Source organism: Musa acuminata, chromosome BXJ3-5 (assembly GCF_036884655.1).
Source record: "Musa acuminata AAA Group cultivar baxijiao chromosome BXJ3-5, Cavendish_Baxijiao_AAA, whole genome shotgun sequence".
In the NCBI taxonomy this organism is placed as follows: Eukaryota; Viridiplantae; Streptophyta; class Magnoliopsida; order Zingiberales; family Musaceae; genus Musa; species Musa acuminata.
Window position 1 is genome coordinate 2807627 of NC_088353.1, and position 25616 is coordinate 2833242.

The 25616-nt window shown below is 34.2% G+C and overlaps 2 protein-coding genes across 2 annotated transcripts; one reads left to right on the forward strand and one right to left on the reverse strand.

The window, feature by feature from the left end:
• Positions 1-1696: 1696 nt before the first annotated feature.
• On the reverse strand, positions 1697-8450 carry LOC135637664 (pre-mRNA-splicing factor SLU7-like). Its single transcript, XM_065150349.1, has 11 exons — positions 8377-8450; positions 8089-8158; positions 5952-6115; positions 5750-5862; positions 5091-5504; positions 4828-4963; positions 4422-4721; positions 3910-4126; positions 2365-2468; positions 2229-2297; positions 1697-1908 (listed from the first exon to the last, which is right to left on the reverse strand). The coding sequence occupies exons 2-11, from the start codon at positions 8102-8104 to the stop codon at positions 1831-1833; spliced, it is 1611 nt and encodes a 536-aa protein (XP_065006421.1). The 5' UTR covers positions 8105-8158; positions 8377-8450; the 3' UTR covers positions 1697-1830.
• A 1341-nt stretch (positions 8451-9791) lies between these two features.
• Positions 9792-16024, forward strand: LOC103983870 (malate dehydrogenase). Its single transcript, XM_009401194.3, has 7 exons — positions 9792-9934; positions 11999-12157; positions 12244-12419; positions 12541-12818; positions 12923-13058; positions 13139-13250; positions 15681-16024. Exons 1-7 carry the CDS (start codon positions 9892-9894, stop codon positions 15773-15775), a joined length of 999 nt encoding a protein of 332 aa, XP_009399469.2. The 5' UTR covers positions 9792-9891; the 3' UTR covers positions 15776-16024.
• The last annotated feature ends 9592 nt before the right edge of the window (positions 16025-25616 follow it).

The following is a 25616-nucleotide window of genomic DNA, read 5'->3' on the forward strand; positions in this document are numbered from 1 at the left end:
TTTTATTGTAGCACTGTGGTACTGCTACAGTGTATTACTGTATCAGCACGGTCTGTCCGGTTGCGGGCGGTCCGCATACTGGTATACCGGTTGTGGGCGGTCCGCATACTGGTATACCATCGGATTGAAACGTACCATCTGTACCGGATGGTACCATTCGAAATTACATACCATGGTTGATACATTAGAGATTCATATGTTTGTTGGCTTCAACAAAAACAAAAAAAAGTAATCTTCATTAGGGCCTGCATTATATTCCCATGAGTTTCCGTGACCTTAAATTATTTTAGCTGCTAATTGTGCCCACAAAAGCAACGAAAGAGGTTGGCATTCAGACAAAGAGGTTTCTCATGTTGTCTTGGTTTATTGCGTCTAAAGATGGTCGTCCTAAATTATAGGTTTGAGTGAGTTATTTCAGTTCCAAGCTCGGGAGTCTGGGAATAGTTTTAGGAAGCCGTGAGATTTAAGATTCTAACAAGAAACAGAGACGGTGCATCAAAATATGAAACTTTGTAGTGCTAAAATTTTTGTGACTATATATACTTTATGAGGGGTAATTACATATTACCCCTCTTAGTTACATAAAATTAGTATTCCGGTTTCTATACTTTAAAAAGTAACATTGGGATCCCAATACTTAGAAAGTGAAATATTTAATCTCAATTCTCCTCACGTCGTCAATTTCGTCGTGAACGGAAAGGGTAAAAAAATAATTTTATATAAATTTTTGGCGTTAGCAAGAATGCATGGATGTAAACTCGTATGGTCACCTTTCTTGTATAATTTTTATATGATATCATGGATGTTTTTTCTGTTATTGGCGACCTGTGTCGATGTTCTCTTCTTCTTCGCCTAGCGCAGGATGTTTCTCCAATCTCCCTTCCAGTACTTAGCTTAGGGGATGTCATGCTTTTACTCCTCTCGTTTGCCCTGAGCGGTCGATTGCTAGCAGTGTTGTATGCCACTATTGAACTCGTTGTTGCTCCCACCGCCATCTGCCTCACCCTAGCAATCCGACACCTCGATCATCCCTTACTCGATTATGTCGCAATCCTCCACCGGGGCTTGGTAGCGATCCCACGCACTAGCAGAACTCCACCTTGCCAGCTACACCTAATGGTAAACCATCAGTTTGGGGTGCCCTCTTGTTACACCACCAAGGCTCGCTCGAAGGCCTTGTCCACCTCTTGCGTCCACGATCTCGGTGCCACACCCACGAACTACCTGGTGAACATGGACATCAGGTTGCCCTGATTGAAAAAAGTAACACGCACGCACGCGCACACACACACGCACGCCCGCACGCATGCGCGCGCCCCCACACACACACACAGAGGATGGGAAAAAACAGAAAGAAATGGTGAAGTCCTCCACCAAAAAAAAAAAAAAAAAAAAAAATCGAATGCACTGGATAGCAAAGACTTTAACATGTCACACACACACATAATTTTCTGATGTTAGATGCTATCCTAAGGAGGATGGGAAAAAAACAGAAAGAAATAGTGAAGCCCTCCACAAAAAAAATAAAAAAAACATCGTATGCACTGGTTAGTAAAGACTTTAACATGTCAACGCTAAATTGATTCTCAACGTAACGATTCTTCCTACGAAGGTCTATATGCTTTTTTTGCCCCTCTAAATACCCAATTTGACAAACAAGATTTGTACTATGGGACCGTAAATGATTGGGGACATATTTGACCAACAAAATGCAGTTTCTAAAGTGGGTAAAACATCATAGCAAATACATACATTCTTAAAACTTCCAACTGCTTTTGTAATAATTTCAGAACATACATGATGCATAAGCCAAAAAAAATACTAGAGTAATCAGTGGAGGAAATCTTTCATTGGATCATCATGATGGATCTTCTTCATCCGATAGGCCTCCATATCTTCAGCGGTGATCTGCATGGACATAAAGCCATCAAGAACCATATCCTAAAAGGGGCAGCAATCCGGTCTACATGCTTCGTAAACAAACATTATCATAATTGTACATTTTTTCCAATCATGTGTCAATAATGATTGATGATAAGGTCACATGTAATGATTGATTTTGGGAATTGCTGACAGCTTGACAATAATGGACCTAGTTTTTTTAAATTTTATTTCCCCCAAATGAACCATTATAGGTTCAAGTCTATATGGAACTCTAGGATCTTTTGTTTCTGAATTAAATGCAACAGAACGAACAAGGACTAGTTTGTCAAAATATGAATAAATACCTCATCTTCCCATTTGACATTGTATTTCCGCTTTCTTTCATCTCTCTCTTCCTTCTTTCTTTCATCTTCCTGTACCGAATAGAAAGCTAGTTTTAGCATCTACAGATTAACACAAAATACATGATTACTGATGTACCTTCTTTAATGCTTCTGCAAGTAGTCTTTTATCTAGCACCAAATCATCAGGAACCTCGGTTCCCCAGGTGGCATGCCGTTTTTCCTCGTGCTGCACAGGCATATCTGAAGGACACAAAGGAATGCATTATTCCCAAGTCATCAAGAAAAATACATGTAAGTCTCAAATCGGCAGTATATATTAAAAAAAAAGCACAAAATCATATTCTTCACACATTCTGAAACAAAACAAGCCCCATAGATTGTTGCACTTCTGCATGAAGAGAAGAGCGATATCAACAGCAGGCATGTATTGACAATCTTTGACATAAATTTATACAGTGGGTCTCAATAACATAATATAATTTCCATCAAAGAAGCCAAAACTTATAAAACAAATTTATATCAAGCAGAAAGTACTTTTATTTAATTAGTCAACTCTATTAAGTTTTGTTCCTCAAACTCAAGAGGAACATGCAGATGGGAGCTGTCAGTTGAATATGAACTTTCGGTTTTTTTCCTAATACTTCTGTAACTTCTGTTCCCATTTAAAACAGGTAAATTTCTTTTTCTATCAAAAACTGAATGTTATACAAAAAATATCAATGAAATAAACTCGCTCCCAACAAAAAAAAAAGAGACATGAATTAAACAGTATACAATAAGGTAGAGACAGCACAGTATCCTACGAGAATATAAAGCCAAGAGGCAAAGCACAATTAAATAACCAATAATTGAGCTAGAATTGATTATCTTGTGCTTTTAATCCCGCAAGCACTGGTAAAAGTATCAAGACAGTTTCATTGAGTACATGAAGAAAAAGTCTTAATCAGTCGGTTCTTTTCGCACTTCTCCACGATGAGTTTCATAGTACAAAGGATGGTGCAGGTTAATTATAGAAGAGTCCAGCTCTCTAAAACTAGGGTCCATACTAGGTGAGCCAAACCAAATCAACCCAACATAGAGCAGATAAAATTGAACAGGGCTTAGGTTGGAAAAACAATCTGCCACAACTCTGAGATGGCTTAGCACTGAGATGTCTGAGAACGTAAGCCAACAAAATGAAACCCCAATATGTTATATGATATACACAATATGCCAAAACAGACTATGATCTCTCTAGCCTCTGATTTTGACTACTTCATCCTCTTCCTCTTACTGTTATCTCTATTGTTTACACTCCAGTTTCTCCTCAGCAAAGCATGTAGTTGACAGTTTGACACCTCTCCCCCACTCTTCTTTTGACATGAAAAGCTCTTAAAAAGAATCTAACTTTATAAACCTAACCTTTTGAAATGAACAGAAACTTGAGGTCAAAATTAAAAGGAGGCTCCCTGGAGGAATATTGTGGCCGCAGTTTGATACACCAAACATCGTATATTTCATTAAATTATATCATGATTGATGATAGGACTAATCTAATTAATGACATCATCGTGTATGTATTATGTCTCCTTTGGTGGTAACATATCTATGAGACTCACAAAGATGGGCAAAAATGACAAAATGAAAATTATCTTCATTAAAAAATCGATTACAGAAGCAAGAAATTTCATAAATTACTAACCATCAGTAGCTTCTTTACGAGCCATATTAGTCTTCAGAAGTTTGGTTGCAGCTTCGGCAGCCTCAATGCCTGCTGAGCCTGTGCAGTAGCTATTACGGATAGTCTGCTTGCAGCACTTATAGCCCCACTGATGATCCTTCCACCATGAACCCCAAACTGTCGTATGGTTATTTATATAAACATCTTCTTCATATTTGCTCTTAGGAAGGGCAGCTTCCTTGAAATAAGCAACATTTATAAACTGAATTAGCTACAAAACTTTGATTATTAAATTGCAGACAAAACCAAATTCAATAAACCATAAAACAAGACCAAACATTATGCAGAAAATAAAATCGACCAGATGCAGCAGATAAGTCGCTCATCGAAGAGGGAAAAGACCCCAAAGCAAATTTCTATATATGTTTGAGTAGACCTTGAGTAATTATAAAAGGATAACATCTTTCTTTTACTGATTTCTATAAGAACACAGATAAAATAACAAATATATCAATCCACTCGAAATACCATACCTGGCCTCTTATTATTCGACCAGCACGATCATATTCAATCTCTCTCTCACTTTGTCCCAGAAGAAGCTCCCTAGGTAGTGCTTCCTCAGATGCTGCATTCCCATATTTCTCCATAATGGTATCTTTTGTCTTGTTTTTCAATTTATCCTTGATGATTTTATAATTTTTAAACAATAGTTCCGCTTGAGAAGGAGCAGCTTGCATGTGGATATCTTGTCCTTTTTCAAAAGCTTCCCATGCATGAATGTTGAGCTGCTTGAACTCCAGTGCTTGTCCACTAACTCTGTTTTGGTTATCACCCTGTAGTGTGTACCATAAATGAACAAATTATCTATTGTGAAGTAGAAACAACATGAAAAATTAGGAAGAAGAAACTTAGCATGTGTTAAGAGAAAAAAAAACTCACTTCATAGAACTTCTCATTTGGATCACTATCAGGTACAGGATCCTCACGCATAGAACGAGTTTTTGGGTCATAGTACGCAGAGTTGACATCTAGATTCAAAAGATACTTTGCTGTATCTTCTCTAATACGCAAATTCCTGACATAACAAAAAGTTTACAATTATGCACCAAGTTCCAGGAAATTCAATGCCTTGACAACAAAAAGTTTCATCAGATGTTCAAAAACTTAGCTCATGGAGATCCTGCAATTTGATGTTAAAATACCTGACAGTTCCAGTGCTTCCACCTCCAGTGGTACGCACACGTTTCTCCACCTTTGCAAAGTCCATCTGTTTGCTCTCATCAACCTTAGCCTCATCAACCTTTAAAAAATCATCGTCATCATCATCATCGCTACCACTATCCTTGTCATCCTTTTTGTTATTCTTCTCCTCTAGGTTCTTCAATTGTTCCTCTTTCAAATACTTCCGCCTGGCTTCATCTCTAGCCTCATACTGCTCAATTACACGAAAATATGCGGAAGCATCGTAGCCATTCCAACGGTCACGTTTCCCATCATAATCAAGCTCAAATGTCTCAATCTTTTCATCCGGAGCTATGTGCATGCTTGTCCACTTAGCTCCCACTTTCCTAGGTCTCTCCATGCAGGACTTTTTGTCATGTGTCATTGCCCCACAACTGAAACAGAGAAAATAATTAATCAAACATCAAGCGATTACAAGGTATACCAGGAGAAAGCATTGCTGAATTGATGTTAGTGCAACATTAGCCAGAGCTACGAAGTACCAAGCACCAATAATCAGAGTACCGAGATTTCATGACTCCAGAAAAACCAGGACATTATTGCAATAGCATGATAGTCTACAGTGCAAGGTTTTGTACTACTTAAAGAGAAAAACATACACTAAAGGTAACAAACTTACTTCTCACATGCACCCTTTCTATACCGATCAGCTTGATAAATCTTGGCACCTCTATCATACCATGATTTGGTGTAATTGGGATCTGATTTCCATTTCCTCTGATGCTTCAAACTCTGTAAAATACAGTGGGTACATGTTATGGATTTTTTGAGTCAGAGCAGGTAAGTGGGAGAAAACAATGAATTTTCACGATAGAACTTACTGGCCTCTCAGCATTAAGATACCAGGGAGCTGATGACATATACTGAGGAATGTGTGGATTGATCTCCTTTCCATCTTCATCAACCTCAGCTGGGGCAAGTCCAGCCTTACGTGCTTCTTCCAATTCAAGTTGTTTCCGATGATCTTCTCGTGATTTGAAAGATGCTGCAGTACAGTAAACAAAGAATGTCAACACCTCTACATCAACAAAAAATAGACAAGAGAAACAATTCCGTTAAACTTTATCTAATAGATGGTTCACAAATTGTTGTTCTGATCAGCATGCATCGACATGGGTCAAGAACGTACTGTCATGCCAACAAACTATCAGCACCATGCCATGCAACTCTTTCCTCAGAGGTCACCATATTTTTGGTGGCTACTTTTGGTTTATGCCAATAGGATACATTATGGCATCAATTCATTCAATGCCAAAAGAGGTACCAACTCATGCCAACAGATAAGTCATTGCACGTAACTAAATGCTACAAATTGAGCAAAATTGGTCAAGAATAACAGGATATCATCACACTTTATGATACATTTTCTAATTGTTTTATTTTGTGTATTCAATTAATCTACATGTGTTGGCTGTTGCTGTGTTTGGTAGCTTCTGATGATCACCAAACTTGTGCCTATCATTAACGTACTAAAAAGTTATTAACTATAAATCTTCTGGACGCTATGTTTTTTTTTTTCCACTAAAAAGACAAATGCATATTCAAAGTATTATAAAGCCTTAAAGAAGAAGAAAAGCAAATGAATGTCGAATTAATATTTAGTGCTACTTCAAATTTCTTTGCAGTGCAAACATGTTTTCAAATATTGAGAAAAATGTTTGATTATCTTTGGACGTTTAAGTTATAAGAAAAATGTAAACTTAAGTTGAATAAGAATGTTAATAGACATCAGACACACTTTGCAGAAAAAATCTAATATTGAAATAGCAACATAGCAAGGGGTAACCATATGACAAGAATAATAGGTGATCTCCAATAGCTCAATTCTCATGACAAATACATAAGCCAACTTAGATACTAATAGCTCCCATTGCATCTTCTGATTTAAGTGAAAAACAACCTACAAATGGCTGAATAGTAAATTTTTTTTGGATAAAAGTGTCCAGTAAATGCAAGTTGGAGGATTAATTCATTTTCACATTAATTCTTTTTATTAACTTTCCTGTGGGCATATTATTATTGTCTCTTTTCTTTTCTGATTCTACGTATCTTCCAATGAGGTAAAAATAATAAGAACAATGAGTTAACAGTCATGAATAAACCAAAAATCCAGAGAGCTTGCTCCAGCAAACCTCTTCAACTACGACTTATAGACCAACATATTTCATCAAATATCCACTGTTGGTATGTGTCACAGTGCAGGTACTTGCTTAGAATGCACATATATAGTAGATATCTCTCAGAAAACTAAACAGACATGATAAGAAAGTTCTTAAGCTAATATATTGCAACTGGAAACAGAAACCTCATACATATTTCTTTCTCAATTCTATAGAAAATCAACTAAGCGAAGTGCTCCTTCAAATACTACATTAAGTACAACTATAAGAGGAACAACCATGTAGAGTTCATTAGCTTATTCTTAAAGCATGTGAAAAAGACAATTCTACCAGATGTTAAAAAAAAAAACTTTAATCACGAACTAAATCAACGTGTATACACACCCCAAAATATAACCACACGACTCAACATCAACAAACTCGCAGGAAAACTGAAATTGGAAACTGCAGCAGACCAAAAAAAAAAGGAAGAACTTTTTTGTGAGGAAAAAATTGCCATCAAGTAGCAATTTTACAACCTGATGCTAATAAATTTTCGTATTTAAATCACTACTTCCGAGTCAAAATCTAACATGACGCAGAATTTCTTCAAAAAATTTAGAGAAAATTATAATTCTTCTCAGCGATATAAATTCAAGATGCAGAGTTCCACAAACGCGAAACCCTAAATGCAGGCCAAGTCGATATAACCGACACCGATAACCAAAACCACATAACCCAAGTCACCAAATACTTTCAATCAGCAAACACCACAACTAAATCCGATGCCCTCAGACCTAAAGTCTGGGGATTCCACCACAAGAATAGAAGATGAACAAGGGAAGGCACAATGCTTTACCCGAAGCCGTCGCCATGAGCGGCACGCGCAGTCAGCTTTGGTCCAATTAACAAGGGATTCCAAATTAAACCTGTAAATTACATACCGAAAAATTTTCAATTAAAACCAAATAATCTTGCTAAGGAGACGAAAGAAAACCAGAAAAAAGTAATAATGATTTCGATCCTGATTTTTAAACGGTTTTAGGGTTGCGATTAGGGCGTGCGTAAGTGTTGGCAGAAATCCATGCGCAAGAGTAGTGGCGGTGACGGTGGTAGAATAGAGAGGAGGAGGAAGAACGAATGATACCTAGCGGCGTGGTCTCGCTGATGCCGTTCGCACATGAGAACGAATTGGGGGCGGTCGTAGCATATATATATATATATATATATATATATATATATATATATATATATGAATTGGGGCCTAAACTCGAACCGATTTGACGTTCGATAATTACAGTCGGTGACCCGCTCGGATTTGGTACACAGTGTTTTTTGGGGTCTCGAGGTTGGCGGAAGAATGAGATCAACGGATGGGGATCGATGCAGGAGTGCGGGGTCCAATGATAAATATATTATTTTCTATGATAAATATATTATTTCATAGTTTTGCGAAGATATATATGTAAAAGATCCAAAGATAAAAAAGAATCGTGATGATTGTACAGGTCGAAGAACATCCGGAGTTGGAAAAACAACACGTGGCATCATCGTGTTAAAAATTACCGAGTGACAGATCTGTATTTATAATTAAAACATCGTCCAAATAAAACTACCTTACGTGTTCGGGTATACCTTAAAAGGTACCTCCCTCGTCATTAGCAGCAGCACCGAACCCCTTAGTGGTTTGCAGTTCTTGTTTCCGGACGGTAAAGAAGGTAGCTGAGTCGGGCACGGAAAACAAAAACATTCATTAAAGCTGACTGCTAAGTGCTAATTTAGATTTAAATATAGTTAATGTTCCTAATTAATATAATCCAATCCATTAGCGGGACGCTAAAACCACGGCGATGCAGCGTCTTGCAACCGAGTTCGGAATCCAAAGACTAATCCGCAGTTAGTTAATTTGTTTTTGGAAGGTGACCAAAAACAATTTGAATACCATTATGAATATGTTAATACAAAAAAATTCAAGAAATTTAGTGTCTCCAAATAATTCTTACCTTTCACTGATCCATGGAGTAAATCGATTTATAAGGTGAATCGGTTCAATTCATCGGTTTATACTATTTTTGAATAGATATAAAATATTTTAAAAATATCCTAAACCTAATCACAAATCTTATAACTAATAAAAATCTTCTTATTTGATTATTTTTATTTATAAATCAATGAAGATTAGCTTAAATTGCATTTGAAGTATTAAAATCTATTTAAAAATATTATTAATTGATAGTGTATGTGATTTTAATGATTAAGAATATTTCAAGATTATGCGAATGCAATGTAGTTTTTGATAAATATAAAAGAGTATAAAAAAAGTCAAGAGGACATTTCGCTCATAATAGTCGACATATGTTTTAACTATATTTATAATATAATATTATCAGGACATTAACACCATAACGTACAACAGAAGAAATCCCGGCCGTCCATCCATCGTGATGATCAATCACCATACGCCGTACGGCGGAATCTCCTTTCACAGTGATGGAAACTTCGAGCATATCCGTCCATCCAATTGGCTTGTTGCCACATTTCTCCTCTATAAATATCCCATCGTCGCCCCTTCGCTACTCGTCGAGGTCGAGCCTCATATCGCTTCCTCCCTACCGCTCTGCAATAACCTTTCTTGCTTTCTACGCCTTTTATCGTCGTCGAGATGGCGAAGGATCCGGTTCGAGTTCTTGTCACTGGCGCTGCAGGTGTCGATCTAATGATCTGTTCTGTTTCATGTCTAGTGTTTCTTGGATTCATTCGTCACAGATCTCAGGTCGGATCTGATTTCGTATGTCGGATCTGAACCTACGTAGCATCTGCAGCTACGATCTTCGTTGGGTTTCTGAATCACTTGACGATATTGTGAAATGGGCTCGTTTCGCGCCTTCGGTCTAAATTGGTGCTTTCGGTTTACTGATTTGGAACAGAGACGGGGTTTTATATCGATCATTTGCTCTTTATTTATTGAAGAATCTCAAGTTCTATTTGTTATATTGATCGTTTTGCTTTATGATTTGTTGTTTTACGATGTGCTGAATCGATCTGGGTTGGCATGCTATGTAGGTGTTTAAAGATGCTTTGGGAGTTCTTTTACTCTTCTGTTATTTGTTGTTTCTTCATCTTTTGTTTATTTCTTTTTCGTTGGGACTGGCGTTGATCTTAGTCGATCCGGAAAGCTTGTCCATTTTTAGTGGTATTTTGATTTAGAAAGTCTTGTTTAGCACATCTGGAAAGAAGATCATGTTTGGTTCTACCCTTTGTCCTGAATGATAACGCTTTACCTTCCATTAAGAAAGGGATCACTTGTCTATTTCTTTACAAATATGTGGTTATATATCTTTATGAATTCATGACACTCTAGATATTTCATCAAGTCCTTGTTTATATAAAGATATCTTTTGGTTTATTTAGTAAGATAAAATTCCTATGATGGTTCTTCAAAAGCTGGCAAAGGTTGTTTAGATAGATTTTCACTTCAAAGTTGGTCATTTGAATGAGAGATTTTTTTTTCCTTCCCAAGCTAAGCTTTTGTATAATGTGATGTTAATTATTATAGTATTTTCTTGGTGACACCTTTATGATGTGTTAATCTTTAATTTTTTTTTCTGTTACATCTGGAATTTAGTTATAGGCGTGAAGAGCTCACTTGAGTTTCAAATCCTTAAATTCTTCTTTACCATGTGTAGTAATCACTGCTTTCCTTGTATTTTTGTATATATTACACTTGATTGTATTCATGTATATAACCTGCATGTGGTCTCAGATTTAGCGGAAACCATGAAAAATTGAGAAAACTAAATGGTCCATGTAGAACATTTCTGTTGTTCACAAGATATGGTTTGAAAGAATCATCATGCAGTAGTCTATTTTTTGTTTTACCTTTTCAAATTCACTATTATGAGACATCGCAACTGATGCTTCAACATTCTCTTGAAGGCATGTGCGTTCTTCATGTTATTGAGGCTTTTATTTTTGTCCACCTTTTTCTTTGTCAAAAACGTAACTGAAAATAAAGATTAGGATATGACTTGGTGGTTTATACGCACTAGTGTGATTTTTTTAAAAAATCATTATCACTTTTGCAATATGAGAGACATCTTGGAGCTTTTATTGTGCTATAAACAGATGTCTGACATGATTATTTAACTTTGGTTTGTTGTACTTTTTAATTGATTAAGATGGAATGAGTAGTAACTTCAAAGACATTTCCATGATTAAAGTTCTTAAACCTTGTTGAATACATTGTTAATGGAGCTTTCTTCATTCCCATGAGTTTTGTGTTTCCCTGTTGTGTATGCTCTTATCATTTATGTATAATTGGATAGTAATATTTATGTATTTTTCATTATTTTGGTTATGATTCTGTGTCTTTTATTAATTTCTTAGATATATATTATGTGATTCTTCAAAACTAATCCATGGCATCTTTTGATTCTCTACATTGCATACAATTTGGTGTTATATTGGAATAACGATAATCTAATCATAGTAAATCAAGCTTTTGTGAACTGCATAAGAAACATCATGGAAACATTAAAAAATCAGTAGTGCATTATATTTATTGCTTATGGAGTACTCTTTGGTAAATTATTGTACTTACCACACAAATAATTTAAAGATATTCTGTAATTCCATGGAACTTTAGTCACAAGGCAAAGCAGTCAAAACATGTTGGTCTTAGATACCTTTTTTTCTATGAAATTGGTCTTTTAATATTTTCTTGTTATCTTCAGCAACTATAAAATGTTTGTCATAATTCATATTTGCAGGACAAATTGGTTATGCACTTGTACCAATGATTGCTAGGGGAGTGATGCTTGGCCCAGACCAGCCTGTTATCTTGCACATGCTTGACATTCCACCTGCTGCAGAAGCACTCAATGGAGTCAAGATGGAGCTGGTTGATGCAGCATTTCCTCTTCTTAAGGGTATTTTTTTCCTCATGTACATAATTCCACTGTCTGTTCTTATTCTTTAGTTTTTCAAATCAACTGCTCTTACAATTATAAATTAGGTGTCGTGGCCACAACTGATGCTGTGGAGGCTTGCACTGGAGTCAATGTAGCTGTTATGGTTGGTGGTTTTCCACGGAAAGAAGGAATGGAGAGAAAGGATGTGATGTCAAAGAATGTTTCCATATACAAGTCTCAAGCTTCTGCCTTAGAAGCACATGCTGCTCCAAATTGCAAAGTATGATTTGGAATATTGGATGCAAAGTTTTATGTTTATACGATTCAATTAGAAATGCTTCAGATTTATATGTTCTTATTTTCTTTAACTGTATATGAATCATTTTTCTGATTCCTTGCAGGTGCTGGTTGTCGCTAATCCTGCTAACACTAATGCTCTTATACTGAAAGAGTTTGCTCCATCCATCCCTGCAAAAAACATAACTTGTTTGACAAGGTTGGATCACAACAGGGCACTAGGTCAGATTTCTGAGCGATTAAACATTCAAGTTAGTGATGTCAAGAATGTCATCATCTGGGGAAATCATTCTTCTACTCAGTATCCTGATGTAAGTCATGCAACCATTAAAACTCCAAGTGGACAAAAGCCTGTTCGTGAGCTTGTTTCTGATGATGACTGGTAGGTTGACATTTGAAAATTTACTTTTGCACTCATTGGATTTCAGATCCTCTTAAGACTTTCTAATTAGACCAGTTTATTATTGCTATATCTTACTTTTACAGGCTCAAGGGAGAATTTATCAAGACTGTTCAACAACGTGGTGCTGCAATAATCAAAGCAAGAAAGCTTTCTAGTGCTTTATCTGCTGCCAGTGCTGCTTGTGATCACATACGTGATTGGGTTCTTGGTACCCCTGAGGTTACTTTTCATATCTCTTCTTTTTAAACTTCATATGCTTCTTGGCTAAATGTATCAAGTCTTTCTCTCCTTTGTGGCAGGGAACTTGGGTTTCCATGGGTGTCTACTCGGATGGTTCATATAATGTACCAGCTGGGCTGATTTACTCTTTTCCAGTCACATGCCGTGCTGCCGAGTGGACCATTGTCCAAGGTGCATAAAATGTGACATTTTATACAACAATTTATACTTGAATGCATAACTGACTGGTCGAAAATAGTAATGCTTTCATGATTTTTGGTGAGAAGATGGCCCATAAATTGAACAGAGCATTGCAAGAATCATTTAAATTAATATTCAGGACAAATTATGTTCTATCTTTCTGCTTGCCATTAGAACATCTAATTTGTAGATGGAACAAAATGTCAAAGTTCCTTGGAAATTGTACTTGTGTTGCATTTCTTAGGAGTAGCTCAACATATGTAATTTTTAATGCTGTTTCAGATAACAGTTAAGTACACGGTATTAATCTGGATGTGAATCCTTATAGCAAGCATGGTAGTACTTGTTTTAAAATTATACATGACATACCTCGAATCTGCAATGCTTACCTCAAGAAAGAATCTATGCTTTTCGGTTTCTACTCGTTAATATGTTGCCATAACTAGTACTTGCTGATGATTGGACATGTCCCTGCTCTTTTAGGATTTTGAATGTTAAAATGCTTGAATATCGTCTTTATTTAGTTTTCAAACTAGATGCTTGAATATCCTTGTTATTAGATCAGCCATTATATAATAAAATATTGAAGATTATGATTGGAAAGATGATGAAGGAAAAAGGTAAATAATTTCTGTACTTTTTGTATCCTCTTTTCTTTCATTGGCATAATTTATGAAGGCAAAATTGCATACATATGTATCCTTTTAAAGCTACTGGTTTTCATATTTTTTTTTCCTTTAAATTTAGATTTAATATATATACCCGAAAATTCTAAAAGCTTACATATCCATCCTTGTGGTTAATCATACTTACCATCATTTAAATATTAGTTTAAATCTAATTGGCATTTGTACATTGTAAAACAAATTTTGCTGGTAAAAGTATTTGGTTTAGTTAGATATAAATTTTTGGGGATATTTAAGACCACAAATCATCTTAATGTTGACCTTATTAGATGTGGCTAATATGAGTGGTCTATATTGATGTTAATGGGAGGGTTATTTGTGGAGGTTTAGTCACATGCTATACTAAAATAAAGGTTACATATTTATTTTAAATTTTATAAGGATATACATGTCGAAGCCTGTGATATAAATAGGACTCTAGTTTGAAACTTTAATGATTCAATAAGTCAATGATAATTTCTTAATAGTATATTGAGTATATTTATTGCTAGATCTCATGCTTTCCTTCTATTGCAAGATTTCTCTGGGCTTCTAATTACTTCTCAAATCTTTTTCTTGGACACCTTAGAATCTCTGTTCACTGCCATATGCCATCATAGAATTACTTAATAGTGAAGGCCAACCACTAGACTATTCAACCAGGGTTAGTTCCCATATTTCAAGCAGATGTTTGTTTATACTGGTACCCATCAGCTAAACCTGAAGTCCTATAAAACTCCATAGGCATAGATCTGCAAATTCTCTGAAATTGATGGTTGCTAAACACTTAGTCATCGTGTGTTTTTCAGAGACAGTAATCAGTAGTAATCAGACTACAATTGAGTTCCTTTTGTTACTTCTGGTTGGACTTCTACATTCACTGACATAGCCACTCCCCTTAACCAACTAAATATATGGCCACAGGATTCATTGTCTAACCCACAAAAAGGGCAGCCAGAATCAGTAAGAATGAACAACTGAAGGTATTCCCTCAAGGGAGGTCTGTTGAGAGCAAGTTTCTAAAGAATATGCTAATCTTATGTGCTGGAAATTTCCACATGGCCATTTGATTAAACTCCTGAAAAAAATGGTGGTACCTTTGCCTCAAGATATTATAGCGACTTTATCAGATGCTCTTCCATGGTTATCAAGGACTTAAGCCCATCTGTTCTTAATATTCCCAGCCAAAATTGAATCAAAATAATACGTCAACTCAGATTGCAGCGATGCATATTTTAATATTCCTTTAAAATAGGTTGGACTGAAGACCTGACACCATGATAGTTGCTTGGCATGCTATACCATTTTATGAACATAATGAGAATACATAACATCATCTTTCATCAATTAGAACTTGCTTTTTCAATTAGAAGACCTTGAAGTTGTGTTTCCAAATTATCCAAAGATCATACTGCACAGGTTCTTATATGAAAAGATGAAGTAACTTGAAAAGAGAGTGCTGGTAGCAAAGAACCTTCAAATTGTGGCCATTTTTATGAGTTGTCTATTTTTGTTTTTTATTTTATCGTGTTAGAGCCTTCTTCGCAAATCAAACAGTGAATATATTGTTGATCGGGTATCTCTGTGGATGACCTTGTTCTTAAATTATTAACATTACAAACTATTGTTGGAGAGTTGGCACTGGATTATTTGTTGCTGCAGCAATTACAAAATTCTTTTGATATTCTGGAGTATTTGCTGTTATAATAAAACATAAAATGGAAGAAAATAATTGATTGGCTTCCAATTTTGTCAGGACTTTCTGTTGATGAATTCTCAAGGAAGAAAATGGATGCAACAGCCAAGGAATTAACGGAGGAGAAGGCTCTTGCGTATTCATGCCTGTCTTGAGCTTCTCCTCGAGTTACTAGTGGGTTTCTATTTTGCCACCTTTTCAAACTGCATGGAGATCGAGATTTGAATAAACTTGCTAGTTAATTTTTTTTACTGAATTTTTGCTGTAAAACTCTATCTTCGAATAACTTAGATGTGATGCACAATGTTCGTCTTGTTTTCATCACAAGGCATGAAGCTGATATTATCTAATCTTGAACATTTTCTGAGGAATGCTATATAAAATGTGTTAGTTACTTCACTAAATTGTACAATGGTTTTTCATTGATTTGTTTAATTTATGATTTTAGTATCTCCTTTACATTAATTTATGATGTAATTCCGAATGAAATTGCCTAGTGCCATGACAGTAGATTTTGAAGACCTGTGTAGTCTGACAATTATTTATGCATATGCTTTGTGTTTTATATATATATATATATAGAATTTTGAATCCAATTCTGATTTGTCATCTCCTGTTTTCTTGGATGTTCTTTCTTAAACTAATGTTCAAAGACACTCTGGACAGGCCATCATTATCTTTGTTCCCCCCCCCCCCCCCCCCCCCCTAAGAAATTTGCCTTTGTGAAGTTGCTACAGGATAAATCCAAACCATAGGCGCACCTTAACAAGACAAATTTAGGCTGGTTAATTGTATCCACGAGGTGATAGATTAGATTGGCTTTAGACTTTATATCCTATTCTATGTATAGATTTTCTACATGTCAATAATGTATGCTTGGTCGTAAGAGCCATGTCAATATAGATATGTTTAAATATAGGAAGCAGCATATTTTGTTGTCTTGTTTATGACATCGAGTCACGGCCAGCAGAGAAAATTACTAAACCAATTCATCATGTCTCTTTCATTCCAAACAATACATTTGGATTGTTGCAGAACATTTCCAACCATGAAATTGGTGCCTTGCATTTGGATTTCAAACCACATTAGGAACGAGTCTCTTGGTCGGTGCTAGCAAAAACTCAACGTCTTCTTACTCAGGTCAACCCTGTCTGGCGTTGAACAGTAACACCATTATATTTTTCACCATAAGGAGTCCTTTTTGTTTTTTCTCCCCCACCCTTGGGACGCATAGTGCAGTGTGGACTTCAAGATGGGTATCTTTGACTCGCTTCGTTCTTCCAATTAAAGTTGATCGAATCCGGTTTAACTGGGTTGGATCTATTTAGTGCACAAATTGGTCTGGTTTCGAAATCCCCTTCTTTGGTTAGAGGGTAATATAATGCACACCAAACAAAAACCATTATGAAAGAAACACAATGTGGAAACAAAGACCATGAGATATCATCATGTTAGATCCATTGTTCAACGACAATGAGTGTATAGAGGTCTACAATGTACGAAATCTCCAAACATCCTTGTGGAAGACAAGAAACATTTTTTATGTGATGGAAGACTCATTGCACAACTCTTCTAAACGAAATTGTTTGCTTTTTTAGATTTCTCTTTTCTTAAATATCTTTTCTCACAGGGTTGAGTTTAATAATATTCGTCCAATTTGTCTTTCCTGTGCCGTCCAAACCCATACAATACAATAAACCCAACAACTATGATTAAAAAAAAAAAAAAAAAAGGATGACCAGGCACATTAGATGGTTACATCTAAATATGTTATTAATTGTGGACATACAAATGATATACAGGTATTTGCCATTAATTAGAAGCCTTCACATGGTAGCCCCACCCATCCATCCATATGTGAAAAATGATATTCGAAAGGAATTAGGAATGGACTAATATTATTATGATCTCAATCAGGGTTAAAATCATTTCTCTTATTCAAATATATTATATCATGTTGGCACTTTTTATTCGAGGAAAGCCTAATTGGGCCAAGATAAATCATCATATTTAAAGGTCTCATGACTTGTTAAAACCTTCACAAAACCACCAAACTCTACTTCTTCTTCTTCTCTTATCAGCTCCTCTAGATGCAGTTGGCATACACCCAAGTTCGACAAACATACAAACACTGTGCACATAAATTATCGATTGATACGGAAGTCCAGAAGTTGCCAAAGTTCATTAATAGAGAGTGATTATTGCAAAGACGAACTTGATTGATTGTGATGTGCTTAGAATGAGTCAATCTTTAGAGTTAGTGTCAGCTGTTTGCCTGCCAAAGTTGCCGAGCCTTGTCAATAGCCTGCTTGATTGGGTCTTTCATGACTCGATGCAGTAGTGCTCAATAGCATATAACTTGGAACATTCAAAACTACTAGGAATGAAGGAGTTGATCTCCTTTGATATCTCACATAAACCATGTGTTCATGCAATGAAAACAAACTACAAGGAAATATGTGAACTACAAGTTGTTGCCTTTGACAGCACGTAAGAGGCCACACTTTCAGGTTTTTTCCTCTCTTTACATACAAGGAAAGTATGTATATTCTCTGCCTTGGCCTTCTTCTTCCACCTTCCCGATTCATTGAAACAAGAGATGGTGGAAGATGTGGATCTATTTATTACTATGAAGCAAGAAGATAAGAAGAGTTAGCTAAGGGTGATATTTTTATAACTATTCATGGAAAAAAAATAGGATAAAACAAAAAAAAAACAATTATATCTCACTTCAAATTTTCATTATGGATGTGTTTTACTTACTCCTAATTTTTCATTAAATAAGACAGTAAGCACTAGTAATATTATGAACTCTTATTAAGCAATATTGCATTGAGTGAAGATATTGATTCTCAAGTATTTGGACCAGATAAAAGATATGTATGAACTTAAAGGCATAGAACTATGTCTTGGTATTTTGCAACATCCATATGTCATGATTTAATTTCTATGAATAGATATTCTGAGAATGAGAAAGACAGAAATATTCAACAATTAAAAGAGAAATTGAGAAGAATACTCAAAATATGGGATCCTAGGATTAGAATATTAGATGACCCAATTAGTTTTTTAGATTTAGATTTTGAAAATTACACAACTATGATTTTAAAAGATTAAGAATATTTTATTGAGCTAAATATGATTATTTTTTAATAATAAATTAATTAATTAAAAATGTTACTAAGAGGGAATCTTATTAAATGACTTAAACTGACATTATTGAGTAAAAGGTTAAATTTTAGTTTTTTTTTTAATTGTAATATGTCTTGTAATGCTTTTTCATAGGAACTCTCATAAATTTTACATTTTGAATATAATTTTACCATTCATATTTTGAAAAGTAGATAAGTGTTGTTAATTTAATTATAGAATGTATTATTTTTAAGATATATTTATAATAAAAAATAAATATCAATGACTTAGTTATTCATGAAGATGCATATATTAGATTTATATCTAATATTTTTCAAACTAATAATAATATTTTGGTAATATGACTAGAAATATTATATGATGATCATGTTCACTATGAAAAATTTAAAATTTTATTTTATTTAAAATAAAGTAAATTAAGTTTATTGCATGAATCTTATAACATTTCTTATTTTGACCATATCTTCATGTGGACCCAAAATTCATTCATATAATTTTGTTATAAATTTAAAGTAAATTATATATGAATGAAATTTGACATAATTTCTATTAAGTTTAACATATTACTTTTATTATCCTTTATTCTGGAATATTATTTTGTCTATAATTATGAATATGATAAATTTAATTAAAAAATTATAAGAATATATTTATAACTTATTGTGTAGTTTCTTTATGATCAATAATTGATTATCTTTTTCACTTTTGTTTTATATTGTTATGAATGTTTATGGTTAATATGTCTAGTTTTACTAATCGAAGATGTATCAATTATCCTCTAGATGTAAAAGTTTTGACAAATTTGAAGTATAAAAAAAATTATAAGATCTTTTAAAAATATATAAACTAAGAAGTATTTATTGAATCTCGGATTTTGATGATTAAAACAATTGATTTATGATCTAATTTATGTGTTGAGAAAAGTGATACAAGATTAACTACGATCATGAAAAGGTAAAATAATTAGAGAATCGAACATTGGGTCGAAGTCAAAGATGGGGCATCGAGTCGGAAGAATCGGACAATGCGTCGAGAATGGATGGATCAGCCGTTACATCGAAGGTTTGGACGATGCGCCGAAAGCTCACTAGGAGTTCATCGGGAGTTCGTTGGAAGTTCATCGGAAGTTCGGAAGAACATTACTAGTATTATAATTGTTTTAGCCTTAATTATCATATTTAGGTGTCAGTTTGAGTTACTTTAGGGAGTAATCCTACTAACTCAATTATCATAATTATCATATTTATAGAGGAATGCATTCATATTATTTTTAATAAGCTTCTCGAATTAAAAAAATAATTTTGATGCTTTAAATTTGAATAAAAACTCTCTTCCCACAAGTAAATTAGATGCATCTTCTTCTAATGAATCCTTATATAAGAAATGGAAGTATATAGATGCTCATCATAGAGCTAATCATTGGAAATACATCAAGAAGTATTGAAACTCATTCTTTTTTAAAAAAAAATTTGTGCAAATGAGACATTCTTGTCTTAAATTGAACCAGAATGCATTGATGAAACCCTAAAAGATGATTCATGAGTTATTGCAATGCAAGATGAGTTAAATCAATTTAAGAGAAATGAGATATGAAAGCTTATTCCTAGACCTAGCGACTATTCAGTAATTGGTACTAAATGAGTTTTCAGAAACAAGCAAGATGAACTTGGTATTATGATTAGAAACAAGGTTAGATTAGTGGTCAAAAGTTTCAACTAAAAAGAAGGTATCGATTATGAAAAAAATTAACTCTTGTGGCTTGACTTGAAACTATAAGGATTCTCCTTGCCTATGCATATTGTAACAATTTTAAGTTATTTCAAATTGATGTCAAAAGTACTTTTGTAAATGATTTTATTTATAAATAAGTTTACGTTGAACAACTACCTAAATTTGAAAATGCTCTATTTCCTAATCATATTTTTAAGTTATCTAAGACTATCTATGTGTTAAAACAAGCTCCTAGGGCTTGGTATGAGAGGCTTAGTTCTTTTCTTATTCAAAATAATTTTATGAAAGACAAGGTCGATACTACATTGTTTATTAAATATTTTAAAAATAATTTTTTTTTATTCATATTTATGTTGATTATATCATTTTTGGATCTTCAAATGAATCTTTATATGAATCTTTTGTCAATAATACGTCGAAATGAGTTTAATGAGGGAATTAACCTTTTTTTTAGATTTATAAATTAAATAACTTAATAATATAATTTTTGTTAGTCAAACTAAATATGCATTAGATCTATTAAAATGATTTAATATGGATAGTGCTAAGGATTTAATATAGCAATGAGCATTTCTATAAAATTAGATATGGATATTAATGGATAAATGTTTTGATCAAAAGACTTATAGGGGTATGATAGGTAGTTTACTATATCTCACAGCAACTAGACTTGATCTTATATTTAGTGTTAGACTATGTGCTAGATTTTAATCTAATTCCAAGCAATCTTACCTAAAAACTATTAAAAAGATTTTTAGATATCTAATCTAGGATTATGGTATCTAAAAATTTAAAATCTTGAATTGATTGCTTATGCCAATGTTGATTTTACTAGATGTAGAATAGATAGAAAAAGCACATTTGGAATATGTCAACTCTTAGGTTATTCACTTGTTTCTTGGTCTTCCAAGAAATAAAATTCAGTTATATTATCTACAACTAAGGTTGAATATATAGTAGCAGGTGCATATTGTGCACAAATTATTTGGATGAAAAACACTTTAGAAGATTATGGACTATATTTAAAAAATATTCTTATAAAATATAATAATACTAGTGCAATATGTTTAATAGAAAATCTCATTCAACACTCTAGAACTAAATATATTGATATTATGCATCATTTTATTAGAGATCATATTAATAACCATGATTTATCTTTAGAATTTATTGATGCAAAACATCAATTTAGCTAATATTTTTATAAAATAATTGAATAAAGAATAATTTGATTTTATTAGAAGAGAATTAGAATAATGCATGAGTTCCTCTTATACATCTTTTGGATTTCTCGATTTTTATAACTTCAGTTTTCTTTTGAAATCAAGATCGTTTCCTATCATTCCTTCTTCTTGCAATGTACAAAAGAAGAGATTTGATTCATGGACTCTTGGTATACTTGATCTTTTATGTGATAATTATTTCCTATGAATCCTTCCTCTTTCTATTTACGAAAGTAGAAATTTTATTCATGGAATTTTGGTATACTTGATATTTTATGTGATAATTATTTCCTATGAATCATTCCTCTTTCTATTTTTGAAAGTAGAACTTTGATTCGTGGACTTTCAAAATTTATGACTTGATTCTTTTCTTTATGTGATGAATGAAATTTTTTCTTCTTCTTCTTTTTCTTATTTTTTATGACAAAGGGGAGAAAGTAAAAATGCTAACTTGCACATCTCAAAAGAATCAAAAGTACTTGAGCATCTAAAGAGAAGTGCTAACTTGCCATATCAAAAAGCAAAATTTGCTATCTTACACATCTTAAGAACTTAACGGCATATCTCAAAATTTTGCTAGCTTGCATGTTCTAAAGTAATATATAACTTACTCAAATAATACCTTGCATGATCAATTACTTGTTGCACTTTCTCCTTTTTGTTGATGACAAAGGGGAAGAAGCAATAAGTAATGGTGAATGATGAAAAATTTTATTGTTTTGATATCATGTATGTTATGCCTAAAGTAATGTTGACTTATTTTTGGTATCATACGTGACGATGAGTTGTAATGTTTAATGAGGTGATGATGAGGTGTGAATCATCAATTTGTTACACACCCAAAGCCTTTGAACCAGCACCAATTTCACACTCATTAAGGTTAGCAACTAGGTCACATGACAAACCATATGAACATCGATGATGGTGATGCCCTAGATAAACCTCATCGTTGTACTCTAATCTACTGACCAAAGAAATTATCCTCATTGTTGAACTTTAATCCAAGGAACAAACAAAGTATCCTAATCTTTAGAATCTCCTCCACCACAAATATTAGAAGAAGATGGATGTACTTCTTTCCTTAAAACAACATCCAAAATTAGAAAGACAATCAACTTGCCTATGGCCAACACAATCATAAGCCAAACAAATAACACAACCACAAGCGAAAATGAATAAAAGATATATTTTTATTTGTAACGACTTGAAAAAACCCATTAGGCATTTTACCAATCCACACTCCTTGCTTCAATAGGGAAGATAATTATCCTAATTTTTAGAATCTCCTCCACCATAGATATTAGAAGAAGATAGATGTACTTCTTCCCTTCCTGAAGGGGGCTAAAACAACGTCCAAGATTAAAAGGACAATCAACTTGCTTGTGACACAACTACAAGTGTAGCAAATAAAAGATAGATTTTCATGTGGAACAATTTGAAAAAACCCATCAAGTATTTTACCAGTACACAGTACACACACCTTGAATCTATTTCAATACAAAGATACACAAATCTAGCATGTTCAAATTTTAAAGAAAATTTATCAATTTTGATGAATCAAACAACAAGTTGATCGAAAACTAATTGTGATGGAATCAGAATAATTAGTTTGAATATAAATAAATATACATCTCATATAAAATGTTGACAACTCCTATTGCCTATGCTTTGGGTAACCGAAGCATAATAAATGCAGCTGCACTATCTATCATTATAGAACTCATCTTCTAATCTTAGTAAAACCAATCTCCACAATCAGCTTTAAGGTTTTCTACGATCTATGCGAGGACGATAATGAAAATTAATAAGGAAGCTGAGATCATCTCGCGTATAATGCCAAAGATTAGTTGGAGGCATAGGATTCATTTCTAGAACACCACCTCTATCACTTGAAGGCACAGTAAAATTGTTTCCTAGAAGACCACAACTATCACTTGGTGGCACAACTGGATTGTTTCCTGGAACATCATCTCTCGGGTCTTGTTCGAAAAGGCCTGCAGGCCCTTATGGCACTTCATCAGAGAATGAAATCTTCAAGTCCTCGTAAGTAAAAACGTAATCTTCGCCCACAAAATCATAACCATTATCTACCAAATAACTATTCAATGCTAGGTGGTTATCCACTTCTGGGGATTAACATTGTAGAGTGTAGGGAAATCATGATGATATGCTTGTTGCGGGACTGCTTCCGTTGTAGGGATCGACTGTGATGGGTAGACTTGTACTGATGGGTATGTAGGTCGATTGTATGAACTAGTGCATAAACATATGCTTGTTGGCAATGGGCTTGCACTGTAGTGATCGACTGTGAATGATAGACTTGAACTGTTGGGTATACTGGATTTGATTGATTAGCATGAACTGGTGCAAATGCATATACTTGTTGCGGATGTGGTTGCACTGTAGGGATCGATTATGATTGGTAGACTTGCACTGGTGGGTATACAGGTCCTGATGGATTAATATGAACTAGTGCATAAACTTGCACTCCTACGCAGGTTGTTGCAAGATTGGCAGGATATGTAGGTGTGAAGTTAGTATGAATCGGTGGGTATACAGTTCCTGATGGATTAGTATGAACTGGTGCAAAAACCTAGTATGCTTACATTCCTGGGTAGCTTGGTACAAGATTGGTAGGATCTATAGGTGCGAAGTTACTGCGGTAGGAGCTTACAAGAACACCCAGTCCCCTGGGTTGAAGTTGATGATTGCTTGATGCCAATCCACCATCTTCCTCTTGGATAACCTGTGATCTAATCATGGCATTTCTAGGGTTGTTGCTGGTGATCGTCTGAGGAACTTTCTAGTGGGAAGGGTTGTTGATCTCATCGGAAGAACTTGAACAAGTGGTGATACTCTTGTGAGCTCCATGCTTCTTTTGAATCAAGCACAACACATAGGAATTAAACTATAGATCAAAACAAAGTATCAGCGGCATTAAAATATGACACTAATAAAGATCGTGAGATCATGAACATAATGTTAGAACCTTTATGCTGCCATCTAATTGATGAGGTTGTGAGATGGGATCATAGTTCATATATTCCTGCATGATTCAATCAATCTTTTCACCTTTCCCACCTTTCCTGTACAATAAACCAAAGATTTCTTGGTTTCGATTCAATGGCCATGAACTTTGATTTGTTTGTCAGCTCCTATGGCTTTCTAGTATCCATCGATGGCCTTTTGATTTGATCGTGACCCATTGGGATACTTGCGCTTCTGAGAGATAAAGAAGTACCACTTGTCTTCTCTAAATTGTCGGTAATTCTCTGTCAGTAATCCATGAAATATGCATTTAATTTGATGATATTAAAAGACATAACAATACACCGAGATGAAGTAAACATTACCAACAAGCTTGTTAGGATGGTACTTGTACACGTTGATGTCCTTGAGGACATTGAAGTACAAGGGAAGATTAGCTATCTTTCACTAGAGATAATATTTTATGAGCTTATCTTCATGTAGCTTGAAATCAAAGCCAACGACACATATATTAGCTATCTTTCGCTAGAGATAATATTTGATGAGCTCATCTTCATGTAACTTGAAATCAAAGCCAAGGATACTTGTTTCATATATATATATATATATATATATATATATATATATATATATATATATATAGTTTATTAGTTGATAAGGATTTAAATATAAATATAAATTTTTAGCATTCAATCACAAGTAGAAAGTTGATTAATTAGTTAAATTATTGCGTCGTTGATTAAAGATAGATGTAATTACTTGTTTGCAACGTTGGCGACCATTGTCAAACTTGTAGAACTTAAAAAGAGCAAAGAAGAGAGAGAGAGAGAGAGACACACACACACACATAGCCAAAAGCTAATTAGCTTATCATTCCAATAAGATGACTTAGATTTGGGAT

What these genes read in the sequence shown, in the direction of transcription:
- LOC103983870 (XM_009401194.3), top strand. Translation starts at nt 9,892, where the DNA reads ATGGCGAAGGATCCGGTTCGAGTTCTTGTCACTGGCGCTGCAG. An exon ending in ATGCTGCTCCAAATTGCAAA is followed by an intron (nt 12,420 to 12,540) that starts GTATGATTTGGA and finishes GATTCCTTGCAG; the next exon opens with GTGCTGGTTGTCGCTAATCC. An exon ending in GGGTTCTTGGTACCCCTGAG is followed by an intron (nt 13,059 to 13,138) that starts GTTACTTTTCAT and finishes CCTTTGTGGCAG; the next exon opens with GGAACTTGGGTTTCCATGGG.
- LOC135637664 (XM_065150349.1), bottom strand. An exon ending in CAAATGAGAAGTTCTATGAA is followed by an intron (nt 4,722 to 4,827) that starts GTGAGTTTTTTT and finishes TACACACTACAG; the next exon opens with GGTGATAACCAAAACAGAGT. An exon ending in TTGCAGAAGCATTAAAGAAG is followed by an intron (nt 2,298 to 2,364) that starts GTACATCAGTAA and finishes TATTCGGTACAG; the next exon opens with GAAGATGAAAGAAAGAAGGA.